We start from the raw sequence: 26307 nt of genomic DNA, 5'->3' as shown, positions 1-26307 counted from the left end.
TTTAACACGGTGGACGAGAGGCTAGCTTCCCTCCGCCTTAGGGTGGGGAGACGTGTCCTAACTATTGTTTGCGCAAAGTAACTCAGAGTACCCGCTCTTTTTGGATTCCCTCGAGGGAGTACTGGAGTGTGCTCCCTCAGATGATTCCCTTGTTCTGCTGGGTGACTTCAACGCTCACATTGGCAACGACAGTCAAACCTGGAGAGGCGTGATTGGGAGGAATGGCCGTCCAGATCTGAACCCGAGTGGTGCTTTGTTATTGGACTTTTGTGCTCGTGACAGATTGTCCATAACAAACAACATGTTCAAACATAAAGGTGTCCATATGTGCACTTGGCACCAGGATACCCTGGACCGCAGTCAATGATCAATTGTGTGGTTGTGTCATTGGATTTGCGGTCTCTTGTTTTGGACACACGGGTGAAGAGAGAGGCGGAGCTTTCTACCGATCACCACCTGGTGGTGAGTTGGCTCCAATTGTGGGGTAGGATGCCGGACAGACCTGGCAGGCCCATACGCAATGTGAGGGTCTGTTGGGAACGTCTAGCAGAGTCTCACGTCAGAGAAAGTTTCAATTCACACCTCTGGAAGAACTTTGAACATGTCACGAGCGAGGCGCTGGACATTGAGTTTGAGTGGACCATGTTCCGTACCTCTATTGTCAAGGTGGGCAGTCAGAGCTGTGGCCTCAAGGTGGTTGGTGTCTGTCTGGGCGGTAATTCCAGAACCCATCAAGCCGTCAAGCTGAAGAATGAGTCCTATTGGCTCCTTTTGGCTCATGGAACCCCAGAGGCAGCGGACAGGTACGGACAGGCCAAATGGCACGCGGGTTTGGCAGTCGCAGAGGCAAAAACTCAGACATAGGAAGAGTTCGGGGAAGCCATGGTAAACGGCTTTGAAGTGATTTTGGACCACCATCCGCCACCTCAGGAGGGGAAAGCAGTGTACTGTTAACACTGTGTATAGCGGGGCTGGTGTGTTGCTGACCTCGACTCAGTATGTTGTGGATCGATGGAGGGAATACTTCAAAGACCTCATCGATCCCACCTACATGTCTTCCTATGAAAAACCAGTGCCTGGGGAATCTGTGGCGGGCTCTTCTATTTCTGGGGCTGAGGTTACCGAGGTAGTTAAAAAGCTCCTTGGTGGTCCTTAAGGCTTTGTATACTATGGGGCTGTTTTGGTTGATAAGACTCTGCAATATTGAGTGGACATTGGGGACGGTGGTTTCTCTATTTAAGAAGGGGAACCGGAAGGTGTGTTCCAATATCGTGGGATCACACTCCTCAGCCTTCCCGGTAAGGTCTATTCAGCTGTACTGGAGAGGAGGCTGTGCCGGATTGTTAAACATTTGATTCAGTAGTAGCAGTGTGGGTTTCGTCCTGGTCGTGGAACTGTGGAGCAGCTCTATACTTTCGGCAGGGTCTTTGAGAGTGCATGGGAGCCCAACCAGCCTACATGTGCTTTGTGGACTTGGAGAAGGCATTTGACTGTGTCTCTTGGGAAGTCCTGTAGGGAGTGCTCGGAGAGTATGGGGTATACCGGCTGATTGTGGCGGTCCGCTCCCTGTATGATCAGGGTCAGAGTTTGGTCCGTGTTGCCGGCAGTAAGTTGGACACATTTTCAGTGAAGTTTGGACTCCCCCAGAGCTGCCCTTTTTAACCAATTTTGTTCATAACTTTTATGTACAGAATGTCTTGGCGCAATCAGGGCGTTGAGAGGATTCTGTTTGGTGGTTGTAGAATTAGGTCTCTGCTTTTTGTGGTTCTGATGCCATCATTTGGCCAGGATCTTCAGCTCTCATTAGATCGGTTCGCTGCTGAGTGTGAAGCGACTTGAATGAGAATCAGCACCTCCAAGTCCGAGTCCATGGTTCTCAACCGGAAAAGAGTGGAGTGCCATCTCTGGGTTGGGGAGCAGATCCTGCCCCAAGTGGAGGAGTTCAAATACCTCGCAATGTTGTTCACCAGCGAGGGAAGAGTGGATTATGAGATCGACAGACGGATCGGTGCGGCGTCTGCAGTATTGCGGACCCTGTATCGATCCGTTGCGGTAAAGAAGGAGCTGAGCCGGAAGGTCGATCTATGTTCCTATCCTGACCTATGATCATTAACTTTGGGTAATGACTAAAAGGACAAGATCATGGGTACAGGCGGCCGAAATGAGTTGCCTCCGTCGGATGGAGGGGCTCTCCCTTAGAGATAGGGTGAGAAGCTCTGTTATTCGGCAGGAGGTCCAAGTAAAGCCGCTGCTCCTCCAAATTGAGAGAAGCCAGGTGAGGTGGTTCGGGCATCTGGTCGGGATGCCCCCGGGACGCCTACCTGGGGAGGTGTTATGGGCATGTCTGACCGGTAGTAGGCCACGGGGAAGACCCAGGACACATTGGGGAGACTATGTCTCCCGGCTGGCCTGGGAACACCTCAGGATCACCCTGGGAGGAGCTGGATGAGGTGGCTGGATAAAGGGAAGTCTGGGCTTCTCTACTTAGACTGCTGCCCCCGCGATCCGACCTCGAATAAGCGGAAGAAGATGGATGGATGGATGGATGGATGGATGGATGGATGGATGTTTATGGCTGACTTGTTAAGGTTTTACCAGCACAGTTTCACATTAATCAAGTCAACACAATGGCTCAAAACGAGCAAACTAACAGCTAAAACAGACTTGCAGCTAAAAGCAACATGCTGTTACAGTCTCTGGTCTGGACTTCAGGATGCAGAGCAACGGAGGTGATGTACAGGCAAGAAGTAAGGTTAATTAGGGAAAACACAGGTCGTGCAAAACAAATCTCGTGCAGCATGAAAGGGCACAGGAAACAAACACTTTCTGAGGTACAAAGCACAATGATCGAGTACCGGCAAGGAGCAACAGGTGAAACTAAATAGGTTAGATTAACTAATGAAAAACAGATGTGCAGGCAAAAAAATTACCAAAAAGTAAAGGTGCAGCAAAACAAGGAATCCAACAGGAAGTACAGCTAAAATAGGGAGCACCAAGGCAGGAAAATGTACGAAACATGAAAATAACGAACAAATGTAAAACTGTCATGTTGGATCATGTCACATGCTTTGATCACAGTTTAATATCTTCCCGTTCCTGTATTTCCCAGTAAAATTTCATGAAAAAAAATCCTCAGTGTAGCACATGTAACCTATAAAATCCATCCATTCATCCATTTTCTATCGCTTGTCCTTCAGGCTTTCAAAATAAATGCATGTCAATAAAATAATACACTTTTATCACAGTAGGCACCAGGGGCGGCTGGCACAAAAATCTGGCTCTGGAATGTTTGGTGCAGATTGGCCCACTTCGTTCCGAGAAATTCTAGTTCACCCTTAACCTGACTTTATTTCGCCACATGTTTTAAGTAGATCGTGTTATACCTTTAAATTTCGAGGCATCTGTGATTACGGCTATATAGATGAACTTTGTTTGATTAATTGATTGATAAATGACCTGAACCTTGACTGTTCAACCGAAAGAACTCCAGTAATTTACAACAATTGGTGCCATGACCCGGAATCGAACCACGGTTGCTGCTGCCACAACAAAGAATACTTACCACTATAAGACCACGGCCAATACAAATACATGGGAAACAAATTGTTAAAAATATATATTTTTGGTACAAAACAACAAACAAACCTATAATTCATCAAATTAAAATACAATGCTACCTCTACTTAAGAGTGCCCCAACTGTTTTGAGATAAAAGATGTCTCTTGGCTAACTATTATGCTTTAAGTTGCAAGCAAACATTTCAGTTGCAAAAATGTTCATTCCCTGCTACGAGTTGGCGTAACAAATGTCACCGTGAACCAAAACATCTGTTAATAATCGCTAGCATTAGTTTATAGCTAGAGATCGAGATCTTTTTTTCCAACCATGTGAAGAAAGAGAGTAAGTGTGAAGGACAGAGCTGAGAAGAAGTGGGTTATATTCATTAAATAAAAAAATTAAATCATCAAAAACATGACAGAACGCGTTGCCATCTTAGCGAAGCAATTTAAGCGTATCACTGCTCTTCACCATACTGAGGCAGAAGGCCAACAAAGAATGTTAAAATAATATACATAAACAACAAACATTTATTCATGAAAATATGGAAAAGCTGCTGATATTGTGTTTGCTTGATAAGCAGCTGGAAGAGGATGCCGTAGAAGTCCACTCTCCAAGGTTAATGCTGTACATTTACTGCATTATTATTACATTATTTCGTCAAACTACTGTAGTTGTTTGTAGTACATTCTATTGTAATGTTTCTTATACAAAATGTCTTATCTAAAAGTTTATTTTATTTTATTTTATTTAAAAAAAAGGGCATGTTACGCGTTAAATTTTCCCCCAGAACTAGTAAGTCAGGAGAGAATATTATTCACACAGTTCAACAACACTGTCATCCACGTATCAGATTGGTAGATGTAACACACCTCTTTGAGCTGCGTGACAAAGATGCATCAATAATCGATTCATAATCAAACCTTGGCCCTTGAATCATAATCGAACAGTGAGGTACCCAAAGTGAGCTGTCAGACTTGTGTTTTACCTGCAACATAGTCACCAAACCCCACTGTTGTCAGGGTGATAACTACAAAGTACGCAGACTCCAGCATGGTCCAGCCTTCAACCTTTTGGAAAATCAGGATTGGCGCTGCGACAAACAGCAGGCACCCAAGCAGGATGGACAAGACGGCAGAGATCACACGCACAATGGTGGGACTAACACGCCATTTCTGTCAATAGAGAGGCAACCATAGTGGAATAGGGTGTCAAACAAAGCCAACACACAGTGCTAGTATAGTTCTATTAATGACTCTAACCAGGAAGAGAGTCTCTATTTTGGCAACCGTTTTCCTCAACCCGGTCCCTAGATGGTCTCCAACTCCAGCAAGCAGGATGCCAAACAATGGAATTCCAACCAAGGCATAGAAAATACAGAACAACTGACCACCTTCTGTCTTGGGGGAGATGTTTCCGAAACCTGCATGTGCATAATCAAATCACCAATCAGAATCAAAGTGAATGTGTTGCCGTGCAGGGTGTGTGTAGAAGTTGTAGTGATGCACTCACCGATGGTTGTGATGATAGTTCCGGAGAAAAAAAAGGCACTGGCTAGATTCCACTGACTTACATATGTGGCGTTGCTGTTAGGGTCCACACCTGCACCAATGGCCTCTGCCACCTCCTGGCATGGAGACATTTTGTACAAGTCAGACAGAGAAGCTAAAAACAACCCAGATTTCTGTCTCATTCTGAGTAAATGGGCAGGAACAAAGACATTTCGTGATCTAATTATTTGTTTCAGTTCAAAATGACTCATACGGTGCAATCATTACGTATAATGAACAAGAGGTTTCTCATTAAAGTGTGTGTGCGTGCGTGCGTGTGTGTGTGTGTTTGTTTTGAATGTGTGTGATTGATAAAAACAGTTCTGCTGACCCTACTTTCATGGTGCAAAGTGCTGAAAAGGTTTTTCTAGCGTGCCATAGATACGTACATGCATGTTAGACTCTGATGTATTCAGAACCATTTCTGTGCAAAAAAAAAAGCAGTTTCAAAGAAGCATATGATAAAATTGCTGTTATAGTTGCTGAAGAGTGTACAGTAGTACCCCAGTTCTTGTACGCCCCCTTTTTTTATGATTTGATTTTTTGATAAACATTTTGCCTTATGGCCAAGAAACTAGTCCATCTGCCACATATTATTGTAGGGGCGTTTGTTTTGGACTTTTGGGTTATTTTCCTGTGTTTAGTGTTCCTTCCTGTACCACGCTCTTATTTTGGTTACTCTTTCCTATTTTTGTCTGTCTTTTTGTGATTTCACTACTGTTTCTGAAAGCCTTTTCTACTCACTTATTCCTTGTTGGCAATTAGGAGATTCAACTGTCCCTGATTGCCAATCAGAAGGGTTTATCTGCCAGTGTCTCCTCTCTTGCAACGCTGGTTCATTAAATCAATACCGTATTTGTCCGACCATTAGGCGCACTTAAAATTCTTTAATTTTCTCAAAAATCGACGGTGCGCCTTATAACCTAGTGTGCCTAATGTATGGATTAGTTCTGTTTGTTCAAGATTTGTCTTTCAACAGATTTGGGTTAGGGGTTAAATTCCCTATGGGTTAGTATTGGTTATTTTCCCCCAATAGGACTCTTGACTTTGCACATATGACATTGTGCCGAAGCAGAACCATAGTAACAACATTTCTGCCAATACAGAGAGCCGACCCTCCATCAGTATGCATGCAATACCATAAGAGTCCATCTCAATACATGCAAAATCGCTATTCATGAGTAATGATAACATGTACATATTGACAGTTACCACAGAAAGCTGGCTGGCCGATGGAGGGTTATGGAGGGGCATTATTTAGCTCGTCGTTCCCACTCGAGGTAATATTTTTGTAACCTATTAGTTTAGATTTTTCTCATCTTTGTACACTTTCTTAAACCTCATATTTTTTGTTTTGTGTTATTTATCAGCAGTGTTGGGACTAACGCGTTACAAAGTAACGCGTTACTGTAACGCCGTTACTATCGGCGGTAACTAGTAATCTAACGCGTAATTTTTTATATTCAGTAACTCCGTTACCGTTACTACATGATGCGTTACTGCGTTATTTTGCATTATTTTTTAAGTAGTATCGGCTAGAAACTGAGAAGATCTGAGTGTTGCAGCGCTGCTGAAGAGGCGACAAAAAAGAGGCGCACCGCGCGCTGTCTGTGTGTACGTGTGTGTGGGTGTGTGAGTGTGTGTGTGTGGGAGGGGGCGTGTCTGTGTCTACTATCAAGACGTCATGGCGGACTCCGAAGCCGAGTTTCTTAAAATGGAGATATTTTATCGACCACAAAGAAAAGAACATTTTAGTTGACTGTAAGTTTCAAATATGCTGAAACAGCAACAAAAACAACATGCTTCGACGAAGCTAGTAAAGAGACACACACTTCACCTCCAACAGCAGCTGGATTTTAATGAGGCACTGCACACTGAAGGTACACACACTCTGTCAATTCTCTTATATACTCTTTCATTTTAAACTTTTAGAGTGTTTGATTATCACATCACTCTAAATGTTTAGACTATAAAGTTCACAAACCTAAAGAGGGATACTAGTGGGCCAGGCTAATATTTCCTTTTCTCTAAACTAAGTGGGGAAATGTGTAGAGTGTTCTGGGCTTCAGACATGATTTTATTTCAGAATTCGTTGAGAAAACGCCTGGTTAGGCTTTATGTATGTAGTGTGTGCCTTTCTTGTTTTACAGCTATGTTGTTATTATGCTGTTTGTTACTTATGTATGTTAAGTTGCAGCTATTTAAAATAGTTTTGTCAATTTGTTCTGGTCTGAAACAAATTGGCCCTTTAAAACATATCTTTGTCTTTGTGTGTTGTATGTAGAGCACATTGCTTAGCAGAGTTCAGTGATGCAAATGCATGTCAAGTTGATCAACAGATTGTATTATTCTCCAGTGCAATAACAGTACTAAAATGAAGGCTAAAAGGGCATTAAATGGGGCCTTAAAAAAATAAAAAATAAATATATAAGTAACTAAATAGTTACTTTTCACAGTAACGCATTACTTTTTGGTTTAAGTAACTGAGTTAGTAACTGAGTTACTTTTGAAATAAAGTAACTAGTAACTGTAACTAGTTACTGGTTTTCAGTAACTAACCCAACACTGTTTATCAGTCCTTGCATGTTTTTTTTTCCAAACTAGCAAAAATAAATTCTCAAAAGCACAAACTTTTTTTGTAAAGTCCATTGAAATTTTGTTTTTACTTCGCAAAGATTTTTCCCACTTTTGCAAAAAACTTCCTCAAGCTGCATGTTGTTTTTCTTTCAAAAATATTAAAATTTTGCACTAAAATAATGAAAATCATTAACACTTAACCCTAACTGTGTTTCTTATTTACTCATCTTAATGCACATTCTTGAATACTACCCTCCTTTTTTACTTAGTCACATACCTTTATGCACATTCTTAAATGCTAAACCTAATCTATTTTTATTTCATAAAGTAGTAATTAGATTTTTTGTTCATAATCATAACCCTTCTTTCAGTTATAAAGTAGTGATTTGGAATTTTGCAATGCACAATGCAATTATGCCTTTGTAAAATTGTGCTTAGTATCACTGGTGCTAATATTTTAAAATCTAAAATTGTATGATTTTTATTTTAATGGCATACATTGTTCAAATATAAACCGTCAAATTGTATTGTAAGTTGGATTTTCCAGTTTCAAAGCAGCTTAAACATTCGCAAATCACTACTTTATGAATGAAAGAAGGGTTATGATTATTAACAAGGATTCTAATGACTACTTTATGAAATAAAAATGGGTTAGGTTTAGCATTTAGGAATGTAGATAAAGCTGTGTGACTAAGTAAAAAAAAAGGGGCATTTAAGAATGTACATAAAGTTGAGTGAATAAGAAAATAAGTTAAGAGTACACCCAGCGGCCTGTGAAGCAGTGGAGTCTCGTACCAGCGGGGACCGTCGACGGAGGAGACGTAAGCGGTGTGACAAGAAGCAGAAACGGGGATGACGAACGATGCTAACAGCAAAGCTAAAAGCTAATCCTCACAGAACGCCGCTTCCTTCCATCCTGCTTTCAAATGTCCGCTCCGTGGAGAACAAACTGGACTACCTGAAGCTGGATTTAAATGCAAGACGGGAGATGAGGGACTGCTGCGCAATATTTCTCACAGGAACATGGCTGAAACCCTCCGTTCCAGACGAGGCAGTTAGCATTGAGGGGCTAACACTGTTTCGGTTAGACAGGAGCAGCACTCTCACCGGTAAATCCCGAGGTGGCGGTGTTTGCATATACACCAACAACAACTGGTGCAACAACGGGGAGACGGTCTCATGTCACTGCTCTCCCGATGTAGAACTACTGACTATAAAAGGCAGGCCATTTTATTCACTCCGGGAATTCAGTGCTATGATCTTCACAGCAGTGTGCATTCCTCCCAGTGCAAACACCAAAGAAGCCCTGAATGCCTTATACTGCTCAATCAGTGAGCTGCAATCTATACATCCAGAGGGAGTTTTCATCATGGCAGGGGACTTCAATTAAGCTAACATGAAAACTGTGTTCCCCCATTTCCATCAATATGTGGATTTTGCAACCAGGGGTGGAAGCACGCTGGACATGGTCTACAGCAACATCAAACAGGCATTCAAAGCTGCACCCCGCCCCCCCCCCCCCTTGGCTCCTCAGACCATCTCTCTGTGATGTTAATTCCTGCATACAAGCCCCTGCTGATCAGGAAACAAGCTACAGTGAAGCAGGTGAGGTCCTGTCCAGAGGGACCAATGGAAGCAATACAAGACTGCTTGGAATGCACAGACTGGGACATGTTCAAGGGGGCCGCCACAGACAATCATCACACATGTGAGTATGCAGAGTCTGTGTCCGCATACATTCAGAAGTGCATGGAGGATGTTAGTGTGATCAAGAACATCCCCACACGGTCTAACGAGAAACCCTGGATAAACAGTGAGGTACGTGCAATGCTGAAGGCTCGGAACAACGCTTTTAAATCTGGCGACATGGTAGCACCAACCTGAACCGTGCCATTAGGGTTGCAGAGCGTGCTCACAGTCAGAAAGTGCAAGACTTCTTCGGGAACCCCATGAACACCAGACGAATGTGGCAGGGAATACATGTCATCACGGACTATAAAGCTACTCCCCCGCCCCCTGTGACAACAGCATCAGCTTTCTCAAGGACCTCAACAACCACTTTGCAAGGTTTGAGGCACTTAACACCACTCCGGCGAGGAAATCCATCCCTCACCCTGATGAGCAGCCACTCAACCTGGACACAGCGGATGTCCGGAGAACCCTGAAGAGAGTGAACCCACGGAAAGCAGCAGGACCTGATGACATTCTGGGATTAAGTGATGTGCAGACCAGCTGGCTGGGGTTCTCACAGACATCTTCAACACCTCGCTGATCCAGGCTGTGGTACCATCATGTTTTAAGACTGCTACAATCATTCCAGTGCCTAAAAAACCCACAATCTTCTCCCTCAATGATTTTCGCCCCGTGGCACTCACCCCCATCATAATGAAATGCTTCGAGAGGCTGGTAAAGGAACACATTGTCTCCAGACTTCCCCCCGACATTCGACCCGTACCAGTTTCCTTATAGCCCTCACCGCTCCACAGAGGACGCTATCTCCTCTGCACTCCACCTGAGCTTAGAACATCTGGAAGGAAAGGACACACACGTGCGGATGTTGTTTCTCTACTTCAGCTCTGCGTTCAACACAATCATCCCGCTGCACATGGTGAGCAAACTGGCCCCCCTTGGATTCAGCACCCCCCTATGCAACTGGCTGATTGACTTCCTCACAGACAGACTCCAGTCTATGAGAGTGGGCGACAATACCTCCAGTGCCATCTCTCTGAGCACCGGCTCCCCCCAGGGCTGCGTCCTGAGTCCGCTGCTGTTCACACTGATGACCCATGACTGCTGCGCCAGGTCCACTACTAACCACATTGGACGACACAACAGTAGTGGGCCTCATCCGTGACAACAACGACATGGACTACAGGGAGGAGGTGAAACATCTGGTTGACTGGTGCAGAACCAACAACCTGGTCCTGAACGTTGACAAGACCAAGGAGATCATCGTCGACTTCAGGAAGCACCAGTCCAGCCACGCTCCACTCTTCATCAACGGCACAGCAGTGGAGATGATAAGCAGCACCAAGTTCCTGGGGGTGCAGATAACTGTCAATCTGACCTGGTCCCTACACACTGGAGCTCTTATAAAAAGAGCTCAGCAGCGCATGCACTTTTTGTGTCGGAGGAAAAGAGCACAGCTCCCTCCCTCCATTCTCACCACATTCTACAGAGGCACTATAAAGAGCCTACTGACCAACTGCATCTCTGTCTGGACTGGAGCCTGCAATGCCTCAGCCTGTAAGTCTCTGCAGAGAGTGGTGAAGATGGCGGAAAAGATCATCAGGACTCCTCATCCTCCTATCCGGGAGACCGCAAAAAGCCGCTGCCTGACCAGGGCTCAGAAAATCAGTACAGACTCCACCCACCCCCACCAAGGACTGTTTTCACTGCTGGACTGTGGAAAGATGTTCCGCAGCCTCCGTAGCAGAACCTCCAGGTTCTGTAACAGCTTCTTCCCTCAGGCCATAAGACTCTTGAACGCATCATAATAACCCCCTTATTCCTCCAAAAAACGGATTAACTCGGTGAACTATAAAGATAATATAACATACATCCATAAACATGGATGCATTTGCAAAAGTGCAATATATTTATCTGTACAGTAATCTATTCATATCTGCACCTTCTTTTGTAAATGAAAACACTCTGCACCTTATTGCTCTTTCATCCTGTAATACAACGAGCTAATGCAACAAAATTTAGTTCTTATCTGTACTGTAAAGTTCAAATTTGAATGACAATAAAGGAAGTTTAAGTCTAAGTCTAAGTCTAATGATTTTATTTATTTTAGAACACAAATAAAATATCTCTGAAAGAAAAACAACATGCAGGTCTTGGAAACATTTTTGCAAGAATGGGAAAAATCTTTGCAAAGTGAAAACAACATTTTCACACTTTCCATCCATCCATCCATCCATCCATCCATTTTCTATCGCTTGTCCATTTGGATGTTGTAGGGGGTGCTGGAGCCTATCTCAGCTTCACTTTCCATGTAAAGCCAATGGATTTTAGAAAAAAAGTTGGCGCTTTTGAGAATTTTTTTGCAAGTTTGGAAAGAATATAAAAACACGAAAGGACTGGAAAATAATACAAAACAGGTTAAGTTTAAGAAAATGTACAACGATGCGAACATTTCAAACTAAGGGGCTAAAATAATATTTCCATTCTATCAAAGAAAAATGTTATCATTTAAGTAAGTATACAAACATGGAGTACTCAAAAACAAGTTGGTTACAAAAAACATTTTCAACTTATGAAGGGAAAAAATGTTACAAAGGGTTAAGGTTACCATAATTTATTTAAACATAGTAATCTAATGAATTAAATAAATACACTATTAAAACTATAAACAATATATAATAAAAAAGGGTTGGGGTTGATGGATGTATTTATTTCAGTACATCATTAAAAAATATTTAAGATTAGGGTTAGAGCGAGGGTTGGCATAACTTAAAAATGTTTCCAACTTATGAAGGAAAAGAGATATGGTTAGCACAATTTATTTAGACGTGAGGGTTAAGGTAGGGGTTGGACATTTATACACAACATTGATAAACAGTAAACACGTTAGCGTTTAACAATGTGCATAAGGCTGAGGGAATAAGAAACAAAGTTAGGGTTACGTGTTAGTGATTTGATTTATTTTGGTAAAAAAAATATTTCTGAAAGAAAAAAATATTTGCCAAGTGAAAACAAATTGTCCACACTTTCCATGTAAAGTGAATAGAAATTTTTAAAATTGGCATTTTTGAGGATTTCTTTGCAAGTTTGGAAAAAAAATGCAATGAATGGAAGAAAATACAAAACAAAAAGATCTCAGGGCATGTAATCGACAGTCCAGTTGCCATCGATTGAATGCCCTGATATGACAATGACCTGGATGACGGATCAGAACATTCATAGACACAAAACAAAATGGTTAGGTTTAAGAAAGTGTACATTGATGAGAAAATGAAAGACTAATAGGTTCGAAAAATATTCCAACTTATGAAAGAAAAAATGTTAGCATTTAAAAAAGTTTACAGAAATGGTGTACTCAAAAACAAGTTGGTTAGAAAAAATATTTACAACTTATGAAGGGAAAAAAATGTTATGGTTAGCATTTAAGAAAAGGGTTGTGGTTAGCATAATTCATTTAAACATAATGATTTAGTGAATTAAATAAATACAATAATAAAGCTACTATAAAACTAATAAGTTAGGATTATGAGCTGTATTTAGTACATCATAAAAACACAGTTAGTATAATTTAGCATAATTAAAAGTTAGCATAATTAAAAATATTTCCAAATTATGAAGATAAACATGTTATGACTAGCATTTAAAAAAGTTTACAAAGGGTTGGGGTTAGGGTTATCATATGACTTATTCAAACATAATGATCTAATGACTGAAATAAATAATATTGAAACTACTATAAAAATAAAACAATATAAAAACATCATGATTGGATGACCATGAGACCCTGCTTTAATATGGATTGTTTTGCTTTCAATTCAATTATTGTTTGTTAACTCTGCGGTAATATTTTTATAGGTATGGAATTTCATATGAAATACCTCACAACATTGATAAACTGTGCGTACACGATGAATAGGCGGGCTACGTGAAAACGGTCACTATTCCCATCCATTAACACATTTTACAAAATGTCAGGCAGTTTTGTTTTAGACATGTGAGCAACATTCAGGACCATCAAATCCCATGGAACAGTCAGGGGTGACAAAGTGCTGGTTTTTTGCATACATTTCTCCATGATTTCATTTTCCTCATGTCTGGGTGTGTTGGATGTGTAATGTATTGCCCTCGACAGAATGTCTATCCATTCGTATGTGACCATGCGGTGTTCAAGTCCATCGTGCACCTTTGCCAGGTAACCACCCATGCCTTTTTACCTCCGTTGATTCCTTTATAGCACCCCTGTATTAGGATAAATAAAAACAGGCTTTAAAAAATTGTATGACATGAAAAAAAAAAATTCTCGATTATTGATGAGTGTAATTTTTAGGACTTACCAGCTGAGTGATCCATATCAATTTGGATCACAACAGAGGTTCTTTAAACTCATATTGGTCTCAAAGTGATGTGTTCTGGGCGTTAGAAGGGCTTGTGTTTAGTATGATCGTGTAGTTATAACTATCTGTTCAACTTAGGCTTGTCCAATAGACCGAATGGCGGGGGGCATGTAGGGACATGGTCATGTGAAACTTGTATTTTAGTAAAGTATAGGCTTACTAATTTAAACAGTCTGCAAGATTATTGTTGTTAAGACAATTAACGTACCCCAACATTAAATTAGACGTTGTAAAATACTAAAAAACAGAGGAAGTTGACAAAAAGCATGATCGCCTTCAAATGTAGAATTTGAACATAAATACTGATTTTTACTTGAAGGATTAGCGTTAGATATATTATCTGCAAACAGGTTTTATCCGGCTCGCAGGATGAGTTTTCTAAGTATAAAAATTAACCAGAAATTTTTTAATGGGGGACGGCGTGGCGCAGTGGAAGAATGGCCGTGCGCGACCCGAGGGTCCCTGGTTCAATCCCCACCTAGTACCAACCTCGTCATGTCCGTTGTGTCCTGAGCAAGACACTTCACCCTTGCTCCTGATGGGTGCTGGTTAGCGCCTTGCATGGCAGCTCCCTCCATCAGTGTGTGAATGTGTGTGTGAATGGGTAAATGTGGAAGTAGTGTCAAAGCGCTTTGAGTACCTTGAAGGTAGAAAAGCGCTATACAAGTACAACCCATTTATCATTATTATTTATTTAATGAAGGAAAAAGCTGTTCTAAATGTGTCCACTGGATGTCGCAATAGCAATTATTTGTATCTTTGTAGATGATGCTACATATGTACAAAATAAACCACATGATGTTAGTACATCAGTCGAGGAAAATTATTTAAACTACATAAATAACATACTGTAATTTGATTTTGATATATTTTTTTATATTGATGGATTGAAAATGAACACCAATGAGTTGACTGATGAACATTATCACATAATGTATTCAGAAAATATAAATAACGACAAATAAAGATAGAATACTATTAACCACAACATGTAAGTGTAAAAAAAACCAACAACATTATGATTTGTACAATTTCAAATTCTGCTTGTTCCATTTTTAAACAAAGAAAGCAATCTGAAGTTGTCTTTATTTTTAAGTTACCGTGCCGTGTTTTTACCAGTCCGGCCCACTTGGGAGTAGATTTTTATCCATGTGGCCCCCGATCCAAAATGAGTTTGACACCCCTGTATTAGACATACATTACTGAATTGGATGCTATCCAAAACAATGTCTAAATGTTTAAAATCTAAGTCTTGGATTATGTACATTCACATATAGTTTTTAAAGTATTAGTTATGTTTGTTTTGCATGTGTAATACCTCAGCTTTAAAATGCAAAAAAATAAAAACAATTAGCGGAATAAAATCAATTCTGTGACGGTCGTATCGCATCACGGCGATATCTGGCGTGTTACCGGAAATGCAGAAACCCGAAGAAGGTAGTTTGCAGTTTAAAATAATTATTTAATCAAGGGACCAAAAAATAGGCAAAATACGATTGCCGCATGGGGTTGGCCCAAAGCATACAAGAGGCTATGCAAACCAAAACTATATATTGCAAATATAGTTTGCAAAATTATTATTATTATTATTATTGTTCTTATTATTATTATCATTATTAATATTACTTTAGTAAAGGGTTAGGGCTGGATAAAAAAAAAAAAAGGTGCTCTAAAATACAAACAACATACAAAATAAGTTTAGCTCGAGGAAAAACAATGTTAAAACCATAAGAATGCATGATTGTCTAAAAGCTCTATAAAGTAGACATTTACCCTTGTTTAAACATTGTAAATCAAGAAGCTAAGGTTTAATTGAAGCTTTTCAATTAAACATATGACACATTCTGTGGAAGCGGCTTAGGTGTTCCCGTCTGTAAGTGTGTGTGAATGCAAATTGCCTTGTGAGGAATGGGGGTTAGAATAAACAACTTTGAAGGCTTTCCTAAGGCATATGAATTAATGATCAGGTTGTATGATAACTTTAAAACAGTGGATTAAGAAATACAAATTACATTCCACTTTAAGAAGAATGGATTAAGATTTATAGAATGAAATTGAAGTATTTCAAGTAAAAAAAAAAAAAAAGTTAGAATACTATACAATAACATATTATCTGTAGAACAACGCCATGTGGCCCCCGATCCAAAATGAGTTTGACACCCCTGTATTAGACATACATTACTGAATTGGATGCTATCCAAAACAATGTCTAAATGTTTAAAATCTAAGTCTTGGATTATGTACATTCACATATAGTTTTTAAAGTATTAGTTATGTTTGTTTTGCATGTGTAATACCTCAGCTTTAAAATGCAAAAAAATAAAAACAATTAGCGGAATAAAATCAATTCTGTGACGGTCGTATCGCATCACGGCGATATCTGGCGTGTTACCGGAAATGCAGAAACCCGAAGAAGGTAGTTTGCAGTTTAAAATAATTATTTAATCAAGGGACCAAAAAATAGGCAAAATACGATTGCCGCATGGGGTTGGCCCAAAGCATACAAGAGGCTATGCAAACCAAAACTATATATTGCAAATATAGTTTGCAAAATTATTATTATTATTATTATTGTTCTTATTATTATTATCATTATTAATATTACTTTAGTAAAGGGTTAGGGCTGGATAAAAAAAAAAAAAGGTGCTCTAAAATACAAACAACATACAAAATAAGTTTAGCTCGAGGAAAAACAATGTTAAAACCATAAGAATGCATGATTGTCTAAAAGCTCTATAAAGTAGACATTTACCCTTGTTTAAACATTGTAAATCAAGAAGCTAAGGTTTAATTGAAGCTTTTCAATTAAACATATGACACATTCTGTGGAAGCGGCTTAGGTGTTCCCGTCTGTAAGTGTGTGTGAATGCAAATTGCCTTGTGAGGAATGGGGGTTAGAATAAACAACTTTGAAGGCTTTCCTAAGGCATATGAATTAATGATCAGGTTGTATGATAACTTTAAAACAGTGGATTAAGAAATACAAATTACATTCCACTTTAAGAAGAATGGATTAAGATTTATAGAATGAAATTGAAGTATTTCAAGTAAAAAAAAAAAAAAAGTTAGAATACTATACAATAACATATTATCTGTAGAACAACGCCATTTGGCCCCCGATTCCTTCTTGTGACAATCCCCTTTGATGCTGTGGGATAAGGATACGTGTGATAGTACCTTTTTGATCGGTAATTGAAGACACCATGTCAACGTGATTAAATGTGCGTGTGTGTGCGTGTGTGATGGTGCATGCGTGAGGCTAGAAAGAGCCTAGTTTTTTTTCATGTGTATAAAATAGTATGTGAACTAAATTTAAGTTAAAGCACATTAAATAATACATCCTAAAGGCTTAAAATATAGTGTATGTGTATTCTGGTCTGTGAGGATGGGAAATAAAAAATCTTGTAAACTAGTAATTAAGCTAATTATTTAAGTTATTAAGCTTAAAGCTAAATAATGTTTATAAAACAATAAAAATGTTATGTAAACTAATGTTAAATTAAAGCAAATTAAATAATACATCCTAAAGGCTTAAAATATAGTGTATGTGTATTAATAGAAATGGGACCCATTACCTCCCTGCTTGGCACTCAGCATCAAGGGTTGCAATTGGGGGTTAAATCACCAAAAATGATTCCCGGGCGCGGCCCCTGCTGCTGCTCACTGCTCACCTCCCCTCACAGGGGGTGATCAAGGGTGATGGGTCAAATGCAGAGAATAATTTCGCCACACCTAGTGTGTGTGTGACAATCATTGGTACTTTAACTTTAACTTAATTATGATGGGACAATAACTCAACTCTGTTACTGAAACTGTTACATTATTAATACAAAGTGGTTAGAGCTAACTTAAAAAAAAGCTTTTAAAAAAAAGGCTTGTGCCTTTGCCATAGATAAAAAAAATATAAGGCATATGTCACCTAGTAAAAATTTTTTAACTACAACCAAGATGGCGGATTTAATAGTTCAAACTACAAAATTAAAATGGCGGTCGAATATGACGTATACTTCCTATTTCCGGTTTATGCTACGCTCACTTGCGGGGTCATAAATCAAGCCCCGTTAGAACCCTTAACAGATTTTCCAGTTCCCGGGGTCATAAATCCCCACTCCCAGGGTCATAAAGCGTGTAGAATTTTGAGGACAAAGGTTGATTGATTCAATTTTGGAATAATGCTGTAACATAACAAAAAGTGGCAAAAGTGAAGCGCTGGTAATCGCCATGCAATCACATTAGCTCCGGTGGCGCACACCGTTAGTGCTCATCTCAAAAGGGGGTGGTAATGGCATTTTATCCTGGTAAAGATGTAGGAGTGGGAATCATTAAAAGTTGATGTTTAACTCTGTGGGGCATACATAAATAAAACAAATAGCAATAGAGTAGCACAAGTACGAAATGTCCAAAAGGAGTTCAGCGTGCATAAACGTATTTAGATTCATTTTCTATTTTTATTTCCATCTCTCAATCAACTTTAGACCTAAATAAAAATAGCTTACCCTTTGTATGCCCATTTAACTATTTGTTTTATTTAGAAAAAAAAATGTTAAAAAGGGCTGAGGTACTTGGGTAAAGAGCAGAACTAAATATACATACGATTAGTGATTTTGATTAAAAAACACATTTTGATAGATTGTTTTTTTTTTTGCTCTGTCAAATTCCAAACCTAACAGCGGTTTAGTATCAAAGGACATATAAGTCCCCCTTGACTACCGTAACGACAATGTTTTTCTGTACAGTTTTACACAATATAATCATGCATTTTTTTTATTTCAAGGTTTAATTTAGAAGAAAAAGAGTACAGTTTTACATTTTTATTGTTTGGAATTAAGTGGGACAAATTTGGTGTTTCTCACAGGACTTTGACACTGGTGGCTTCCGGTCAGACGGGGGTGATCTGTAATGGCGTGATGACGTAACAAAACAAATGATTAGGACAACATGTCATGTCTGTATTATCATGTTTTGTTTTAAGTCATGTTTTGTTTAGTTTCCGTCTTTCACTCCCTTGTCTGGTCACCATAGCAACTATTAGTTTTCACCTGTCACGTCACGCACCTGTTTCACGTCTTGAGTCACGCACCTGTTTTCGTTAATCATGTCTGTAGTATTTAAGTTCAGTGTTTTTCAGTTTGTTTTTGTGACGACATCCCCGCATTTATGCCCCCTGTCACACTCTGTCCTCCGCTGCGCACTTATGTCCATGCCAAGTAAGTTTTGTTTCGATTCATGCCACAGTTAGTGTTTTGTTTAATTGTTCATAGTTTTTTGCCCCCGTGCAAGTCTTTTGTTTTCATTAGTCAAGTTTGTACATCCGCCTTGAGCGCGCCTTTTGTTCGTTTGAGTGTTATTATTAAATTATGTATTTACCTTCATGCCGTGACCAGTCCAATTCACTTGCACCTCGGGAGAACAAACCACACCATAGTCCAAGTCGTGACAGATGTCGTCAGCAGACCCGCTTTTCCGCAAGGAAGTTGGCCGAGTTGGACAATGCGGACGAGGCTTCTTGGGCGGTCCTGTGCGCGATGGAGGAGGAAACTCGGCGCTACTCCTCCGTGGAGTACAGAAACTCCATTTGGTCCCAGGAATGGGAGGACGCAGCGCCGCAGTGCCGGAAGCGCCGCTCCCGACGAAGGACTTCAGGAAGAACTTCCGCGAGCCAGCAGGACACGCCGCTCCCACAAGCCCCTCCCCCTCCGGGCGGAAGCAAGCAGCAGCCAGCCCGGCTTCGCCCGGATGACATCACAGCCCAGGATTTTTTTTCCAACTTTTTTTCTTTTGAACACCCGCCTCCAACAAAAGACTCTAATGCCATGTCTTTGATAAAGCATTATCAAAACATGTTTTTAGAAATCAGGTCTAGTCAGTCACAGCCATCCCAATTTCATGCCCCGCCCCCCAAGACTCATGCCCCGCCCCCCAAGACTCATGCCCCGCCCCCCAAGACTCAAGTCCCGCCCCCGTCACAATTTTTTTCTTTTTTACCGCCCACACAACCCCAGGTGGGGGATAAAAAAACAAAACAATTTGGCCAAAATAAAGGGGACATTTCTGCCCTCCCCCACCCACCCCTACAGAGAGTTCCAGACCGCAGGGAGCGCGTCTGGTATCCGCCCCTTGAGGGGGGGGCTGGGGTCGGGAGCTGTGTTGGTGGGGTGGCTCGGCATCACCATGCCAAGCCACAGCCTCCCTCACGGCCGCCACCACCAGTCTACCGACCGGTCAAGCCACAGCCTCCAGCACGACCGCCCTCACCAGTCTTCCGACCTGCCAAGCCGCAACCCCCAGCTAGGCCACCTCCACCTGCACCAAGGCTAGCACCTGTTGCCGCACCAGCTCCACCATGCCAAGTTCCTCGCCAAGCTCCGCTACCAGCTCCACGACGCCAAGCTCCGGTACCAGCTCCACGACGCCAAGCTCCGGTACCAGCTCCACGACGCCAAGCTCCGGTACCAGCTCCACGACGCCAAGTGCCGCCAGTCGCAGCTCCACGACGCCAAGTGCCGCCAGTCGCAGCTCCACGACGCCAAGTGCCGCCAGTCGCAGCTCCACGACGCCAAGTGCCGCCAGTCGCAGCTCCACGACGCCAAGTGCCGCCAGTCGCAGCTCCACGACGCCAAGTGCCGCCAGTCGCAGCTCCACGACGCCAAGTGCCGCCAGTCGCAGCTCCACGACGCCAAGTGCCGCCAGTCGCAGCTCCACGACGCCAAGTGCCGCCAGTCGCAGCTCCACGACGCCAAGTGCCGCCAGTCGCAGCTCCACGACGCCAAGTGCCGCCAGTCGCAGCTCCACGACGCCAAGTGCCGCCAGTCGCAGCTCCACGACGCCAAGTGCCGCCAGTCGCAGCTCCACGACGCCAAGACCCGCCATGCCAAGACCAAGACCAAGACCCGCCATGCCAAGACCAAGACCAAGACCCGCCATGCCAAGACCAAGACCCGCCATGCCAAGACCAAGACCAAGACCCGCCATGCCAAGACCAAGACACGCCATGCCAAGACCAAGACTCGCCATGCCAAGACCAAGACTCGCCATGCCAAGACCAAGACTCGCCATGCCAAGACCAAGGCTCGCCATGCCAAGACCAAGGCTCGCCATGCCAAGACCAAGGCTCGCCATGCCAAGACCAAGGCTCGCCATGCCAAGACCAAGACTCGCCATGCCAAGACCAAGACCCACACCAAGACCAAGACCCACGCCGAGCTTCGCCGCTGGACGCGTCACGCCGAGCTTCGCCGCTGGACGCGTCACGCCGAGCTTCGCCGCCTGACTTGCCACGCCGAGCTGCCACGCCTGCCAAGTTGACGACGCGCCTGCCTCCTCGTCGGCTACGGATATGGCCGCTACCTGGTCGCCCGCCACGCCAAGTGCGCCCACCTCCCAGTCGGCCACGAATGTGGCCAATCCCTGGGCGTCCGCCTCGCCTGCTGCAGCGGCGTTCCACTCGCCGCCGCCACTTGACTTTGCCTCGGTGGATTCGGGGCCACTTGGGCTGGCGACCCACCGCCATGTCCCCCTCCCGCCCTCCCATGACTTTTGTTAAGTTTTGGACATCTGGTATCTGTCCTTAAGGGAGGGGTTCTGTCATGTCTGTATTATCATGTTTTGTTTTAAGTCATGTTTTGTTTAGTTTCCGTCTTTCACTCCCTTGTCTGGTCACCATAGCAACTATTAGTTTTCACCTGTCACGTCACGCACCTGTTTCACGTCTTGAGTCACGCACCTGTTTTCGTTAATCATGTCTGTAGTATTTAAGTTCAGTGTTTTTCAGTTTGTTTTTGTGACGACATCCCCGCATTTATGCCCCCTGTCACACTCTGTCCTCCGCTGCGCACTTATGTCCATGCCAAGTAAGTTTTGTTTCGATTCATGCCACAGTTAGTGTTTTGTTTAATTGTTCATAGTTTTTTGCCCCCGTGCAAGTCTTTTGTTTTCATTAGTCAAGTTTGTACATCCGCCTTGAGCGCGCCTTTTGTTCGTTTGAGTGTTATTATTAAATTATGTATTTACCTTCATGCCGTGACCAGTCCAATTCACTTGCACCTCGGGAGAACAAACCACACCATAGTCCAAGTCGTGACACAACAGTGTTTGTTCTGTCATGTTTTTTGTAGCAGGTGTGTTTTTTTGTCCTTTAGCTACCCTATCGAGCTAAAAAATCAATCAATCTATTGTTGATATATGAAAGAATCTGAAAAAAAAGGTCAAAATTTAATATATAAGAAACCTATTAGGAAAAAAATTATTCCATTCAGAGTAACTTAACCGAAACTATGGCCAAAAATAGACCAAAAATGTACCTTAAAGGATAAAAAAGTCCCCAAAATACTTTGAAGGGTTCAGGTTATTTTCCACAAAAAATAAATATTGATCACGTTTTACTTTTCAATTAATTAGTTTTAGTACAAAACATGCATCAAATTAAATTCAAGTTTGATTGAAACATTAAAAACCGATTTCACATAAGTAAAAAAATGTGGGGGAAACAATCTAAACTGGGGCGTGGTCTCCAAATAAAATTTTGCAAACGGCCCAAATTTAGCCTGAGCAGCTAGAGTTGTGAACAGAAAGTTGTGAGTGCCAGCACTTTGATAAAAAAAAGTTGAGAAACACTTAAATTAAAGAAAGAACTTGTAGCAAAGTACAAAAGTTACCTATCATTCACAATCCTTATGGGAGGCAGTAACACACATCTTTTTTTTAGGATCCTAAAGATGACAAAAAAAACGTTTGCAAAATGCAGATAATGAGAGTCACCGTTGTAGCCTTCAAAGCCTTTTAAAACAACTTAAAAACCCTTCATCAACGTTTTGTATACACACTACTGTATTTTGGTCATTTGATGAATTACCGGAACTTCTTTCCGGCGCACTTCCGACTTCCTGCCACCAAGGTGTGTTCCTATTTCCGGGACAAACGCGAGTGTGTTGTAATCATGGCAGAGGTGGTAACAGACAACGAAGACGACTATTTTTAGGGGCGGCATGGCATAGTGGGTAGAGCAACCGTGCCAGAAACCTGAGGGTTGCAGGTTCGCTCCCCGCCTCTTACCATCCAAAAAATCGCTGCCGTTGTGTCCTTGGGCGGGACACTTCACCCTTTGCCCCCGGTGCCACTCACACCGGTGAATTGAATGAAGAATGATAGGTGGTGGTCGGAGGGGCCGTTGGCGCAAATTGCAGTCACGCTTCCGTCAGTCTACCCCAGGGCAGCTGTGGCTATGAAAGTAGCTTACCACCACCAGGTGTGAATGATTAATGGGTTCTACATGTAAAGCGACTTTGGGTACTTAGAAAAGCGCTATATAAATCCCAGTTATTATTATTATTATTATTTTTGGACAATGAGGATTTACAACCTTATATTTTTGAACCTGAATATACGGAGGATGAACTGCTTTTTATAGAAGCAAGCACGAAGGAAAAGTAAAAGGTTGGAGCAGATGGAAGCAGAGAGAGTGGGGTCGCCGTGCCGGTGTAAATGTAGAATTTGGAGGCAAGTAATGCGGACATAAATGGCGTGCTTACCCAAAGTCAGCGGGACCAAACAGACAAGTGTCCATCGAGTGAGTCAAAATAATATCGATCATGATACACGCAGAACACCATGTTTGTTATTACAACTACAGTGCATACGCTGTCGAGTTAGCTGTGTACAGACAAAAACATGAACTGTGGGCTAATACTTTACACATACCGTAATATGATTGGTCATGCTCTCTGCTCGAGTTATTTGTCATGTGTTTTGTATTCTGTTTGTAAAACTATAATTATCCTCTAGAATAGAGGTCTTCAACAAAAGGTACCGACCCCAGGGGTCCGCAGAGGTACTGCAGGGGGACTGTGAAATTTTTGGTAGATTTTCTAAACTATATTTAGCTTTTTACAAATGTACATGTCTCTAAATACGAAGACAAAACATTGTACGGTAGTTTAACATGACTAAATTGGCCCCTCTGTGGACTGGGCTCTCACTTTATTAACTGTATCCACTCGACATCCTTTGCACCGGTCACCCAGGTGGGGATACCCACATCTGAGGTCCCTTCCAAAGTTTCTCGTTGTTCCCATTGGGTTGAGTTTTTTCTTGCCCTGGTGTGGGATCTGAGCCGAGGATGTCATTGGGGCTTGTGTAGCCCTTTGATACATTTGTGATTAAGGGGTAGATAAGTAAACATTGATTGATTGATGATAAGTAATAACATATGCCATGAATTAATAATTACATAAATCATTACATTTATGATAACATTTTAAGACAGCCAGCGATTAGCACTCTAGTTGTCAGCTAGAGTTTAGCGCGCTTATTACCAGCTAGCGATTATCACATTAGTTGTCAGTTAACAATTAACACCCAAGTTGTCAACTAGCAATTTGCATGTTTGTTGTCGAATAGCAAATGGCGTGTTAGTTGCCAGCTAGCGATTGGCGTGCTAGTTGTCAGCTAGCGATTAGCGCTCTTTTTGCTGGCTAGCGGTCAGTTCTCTGGTTGACAGCTAATGATTAGCGGGCTAGTTGCCATCTAGCGATTAGCACTCTGTTTGCCAGCTAACGATTAACGCCCTAATTGTCGGATAGCAATTTGCACATTAGTTGCCAGCTAGCGATTGACGTGCAAGTTGCCAGCTAGCGATTAACATGCTAGTTGCCAGCCAGTGATTTGTGCACTAGTTGTTAGCTAGCAATTAGTATTTTGGTTCTCAGCTAGGGATTGACACATTAGTTGCCAGATAGCAATTAGCGCGCTAGTTTTCAGATAGCGATTAACACTCTAGTTGCCAGCTAATGATCAGCGTGCTAGTTGTCAGCTAGCGATTAGTGCTCTAGTTGCCAACAACCGATCAGCATACTAGTTTGTGTGCAGCTAGTGATTAATGCGTTACTTGCCAGCTAGCGGTTTGTGCGATAGTTGTCAGCTAGTGATTAATGCCCTAATTGTCGGATAACAATTTGCACGTTAGTTGCCAGCTAGCGATTGGCGTGCAAGTTGCCAGCTAGTGATCAACATGCTAGTTGCCAGCCAGTGATTTGTGCACTAGTTGTCAGCTAGCAATTAGTATTTTGGTTCTCAGCTAGAGATTGCCACATTAGTTGCCAGATAGCAATTAGCGCACTAGTTTTCAGATAGCGATTAACACTCTAGTTGCCAGCTAATGATCAGCGTGCTAGTTATCAGCTAGCGATTAGTGCTCTAGTTGCCAACAACCGATCAGCATACTAGTTTGTGTGCAGCTAGTGATTAATGCGTTACTTGCCAGCTAGCGGTTAGTGCGATAGTTGTCAGCTAGTGATTAACACGCCCGTTGCCAGCTAGTACTACAATAATACGTAATACAATCATAATTTTATACAAGATATTTAAGTAGGGCGTCCCCGCACCTTATCTCCATCGGTTTTGGGGTCCTTGGCCTTGAAAACATTGAAGACCCCAGCTCTAGAAAATATTTTTTTTGTTTCTGGTAATATTTTGTACATTAATCACATTTATGATATAATATTTCTCATGGAAAATATAGTATCTGTTTGTTTACAATTAGGTCTTCATCTGAGTTTTTGAAATTACTTTTTGATTACTTACACAAAACTAGGAACCACTGCATTCTATAAACAAGTGGAATCAATGCCACTCTGTCCACACAATCACTGCTGGGGCATTTGCAGCCTGCACCATGCCATAATAGCAGGAGACTTCTCACATTACTTAAGACGAGAACAGATCGTCTTGGAAGGCTTTGGATCTATTGAAGACCCGCTGAAACCTGTTTGTTGAAACCCAATCCCACAATGCACGCTTGTTGCTCAGATCAGCATTTGAGGAATGATTTAAGCAGCTGCTTGGTTCCCTCGTCAGTCTAGTGGCACCATTTTTTATGCAAATGTTAAAGAGGCATTATTTTTCAAATATTTATTTTGCACGGCCTTGTTGGCTCCGACTCACTTTGGTCCTAAAGTGCTGCTGCATTTACAGCGAATACATACAGTAATGACACAAGTAATAGCAACAACATGCATCTTGGACCACAACTTGGCCCATAACATTCCATTTCCCTGTGATGGATCACTTTGCTGGTCTCGTCACTCATGACTTTGACTTCATACATCATTCCTCTGCTGGCACATTGTCACTTTTACAGCGTGTTCACATCATGCTAAATGCTCTGTGTACATGATTTTCATTCACTCATTTGGCATGCAATGAAGTACTTCTAATCAACAATATGGGTATGGTTATTTTATCAAACACGCATACATTTACAACATGATACATCACCATTTTCAGTTTCTCTTTTCAACATGTTTGAAAAGAAGTGGGAAGAAGCAGAGCTTATTTAATCTTACACCTTTTCCAACACTTTTGGTCACTTCCTGTTCTCAATTTATTCACAATATACTCCATACATAATAACATTACTAAATAGATGAATAAATAATAAATAGTGAAGTAAGTTGTATTTCATAAGGTGAGATTATCGGTAAATTCAGAATGTTTATGGTCCGTGTACCTTCCGTTCATTCTATGTCCAATTCTGAAATGCAAAT

The 26307-nt window shown here is 41.8% G+C and overlaps 1 protein-coding gene across 2 annotated transcripts in view; it reads right to left on the bottom strand.

Moving 5' to 3' along the window:
* The window catches only part of kcnk4b (potassium channel, subfamily K, member 4b), a 47570-nt gene that overhangs the window by 1763 nt on the left and 19500 nt on the right, over positions 1 to 26307 (bottom strand). For both annotated transcript variants that reach the window (XM_061963391.1, XM_061963392.1), the window contains 3 exons: positions 5071 to 5185; positions 4821 to 4981; positions 4547 to 4733 (listed from right to left, as the gene is read on the bottom strand). In XM_061963391.1, coding sequence (XP_061819375.1) covers positions 4547 to 4733; positions 4821 to 4981; positions 5071 to 5185 — 463 coding nt within the window. The remainder of the gene's footprint in view (positions 1 to 4546; positions 4734 to 4820; positions 4982 to 5070; positions 5186 to 26307) is intronic.

The sequence above is a fragment of the Nerophis lumbriciformis genome, linkage group LG09 (genome assembly GCF_033978685.3).
Source record: "Nerophis lumbriciformis linkage group LG09, RoL_Nlum_v2.1, whole genome shotgun sequence".
NCBI classification, from domain to species: Eukaryota; Metazoa; Chordata; class Actinopteri; order Syngnathiformes; family Syngnathidae; genus Nerophis; species Nerophis lumbriciformis.
The sequence above is the reverse complement of the archived record's forward strand: the minus strand, read 5'-3'. Positions and strand labels throughout refer to the sequence as shown.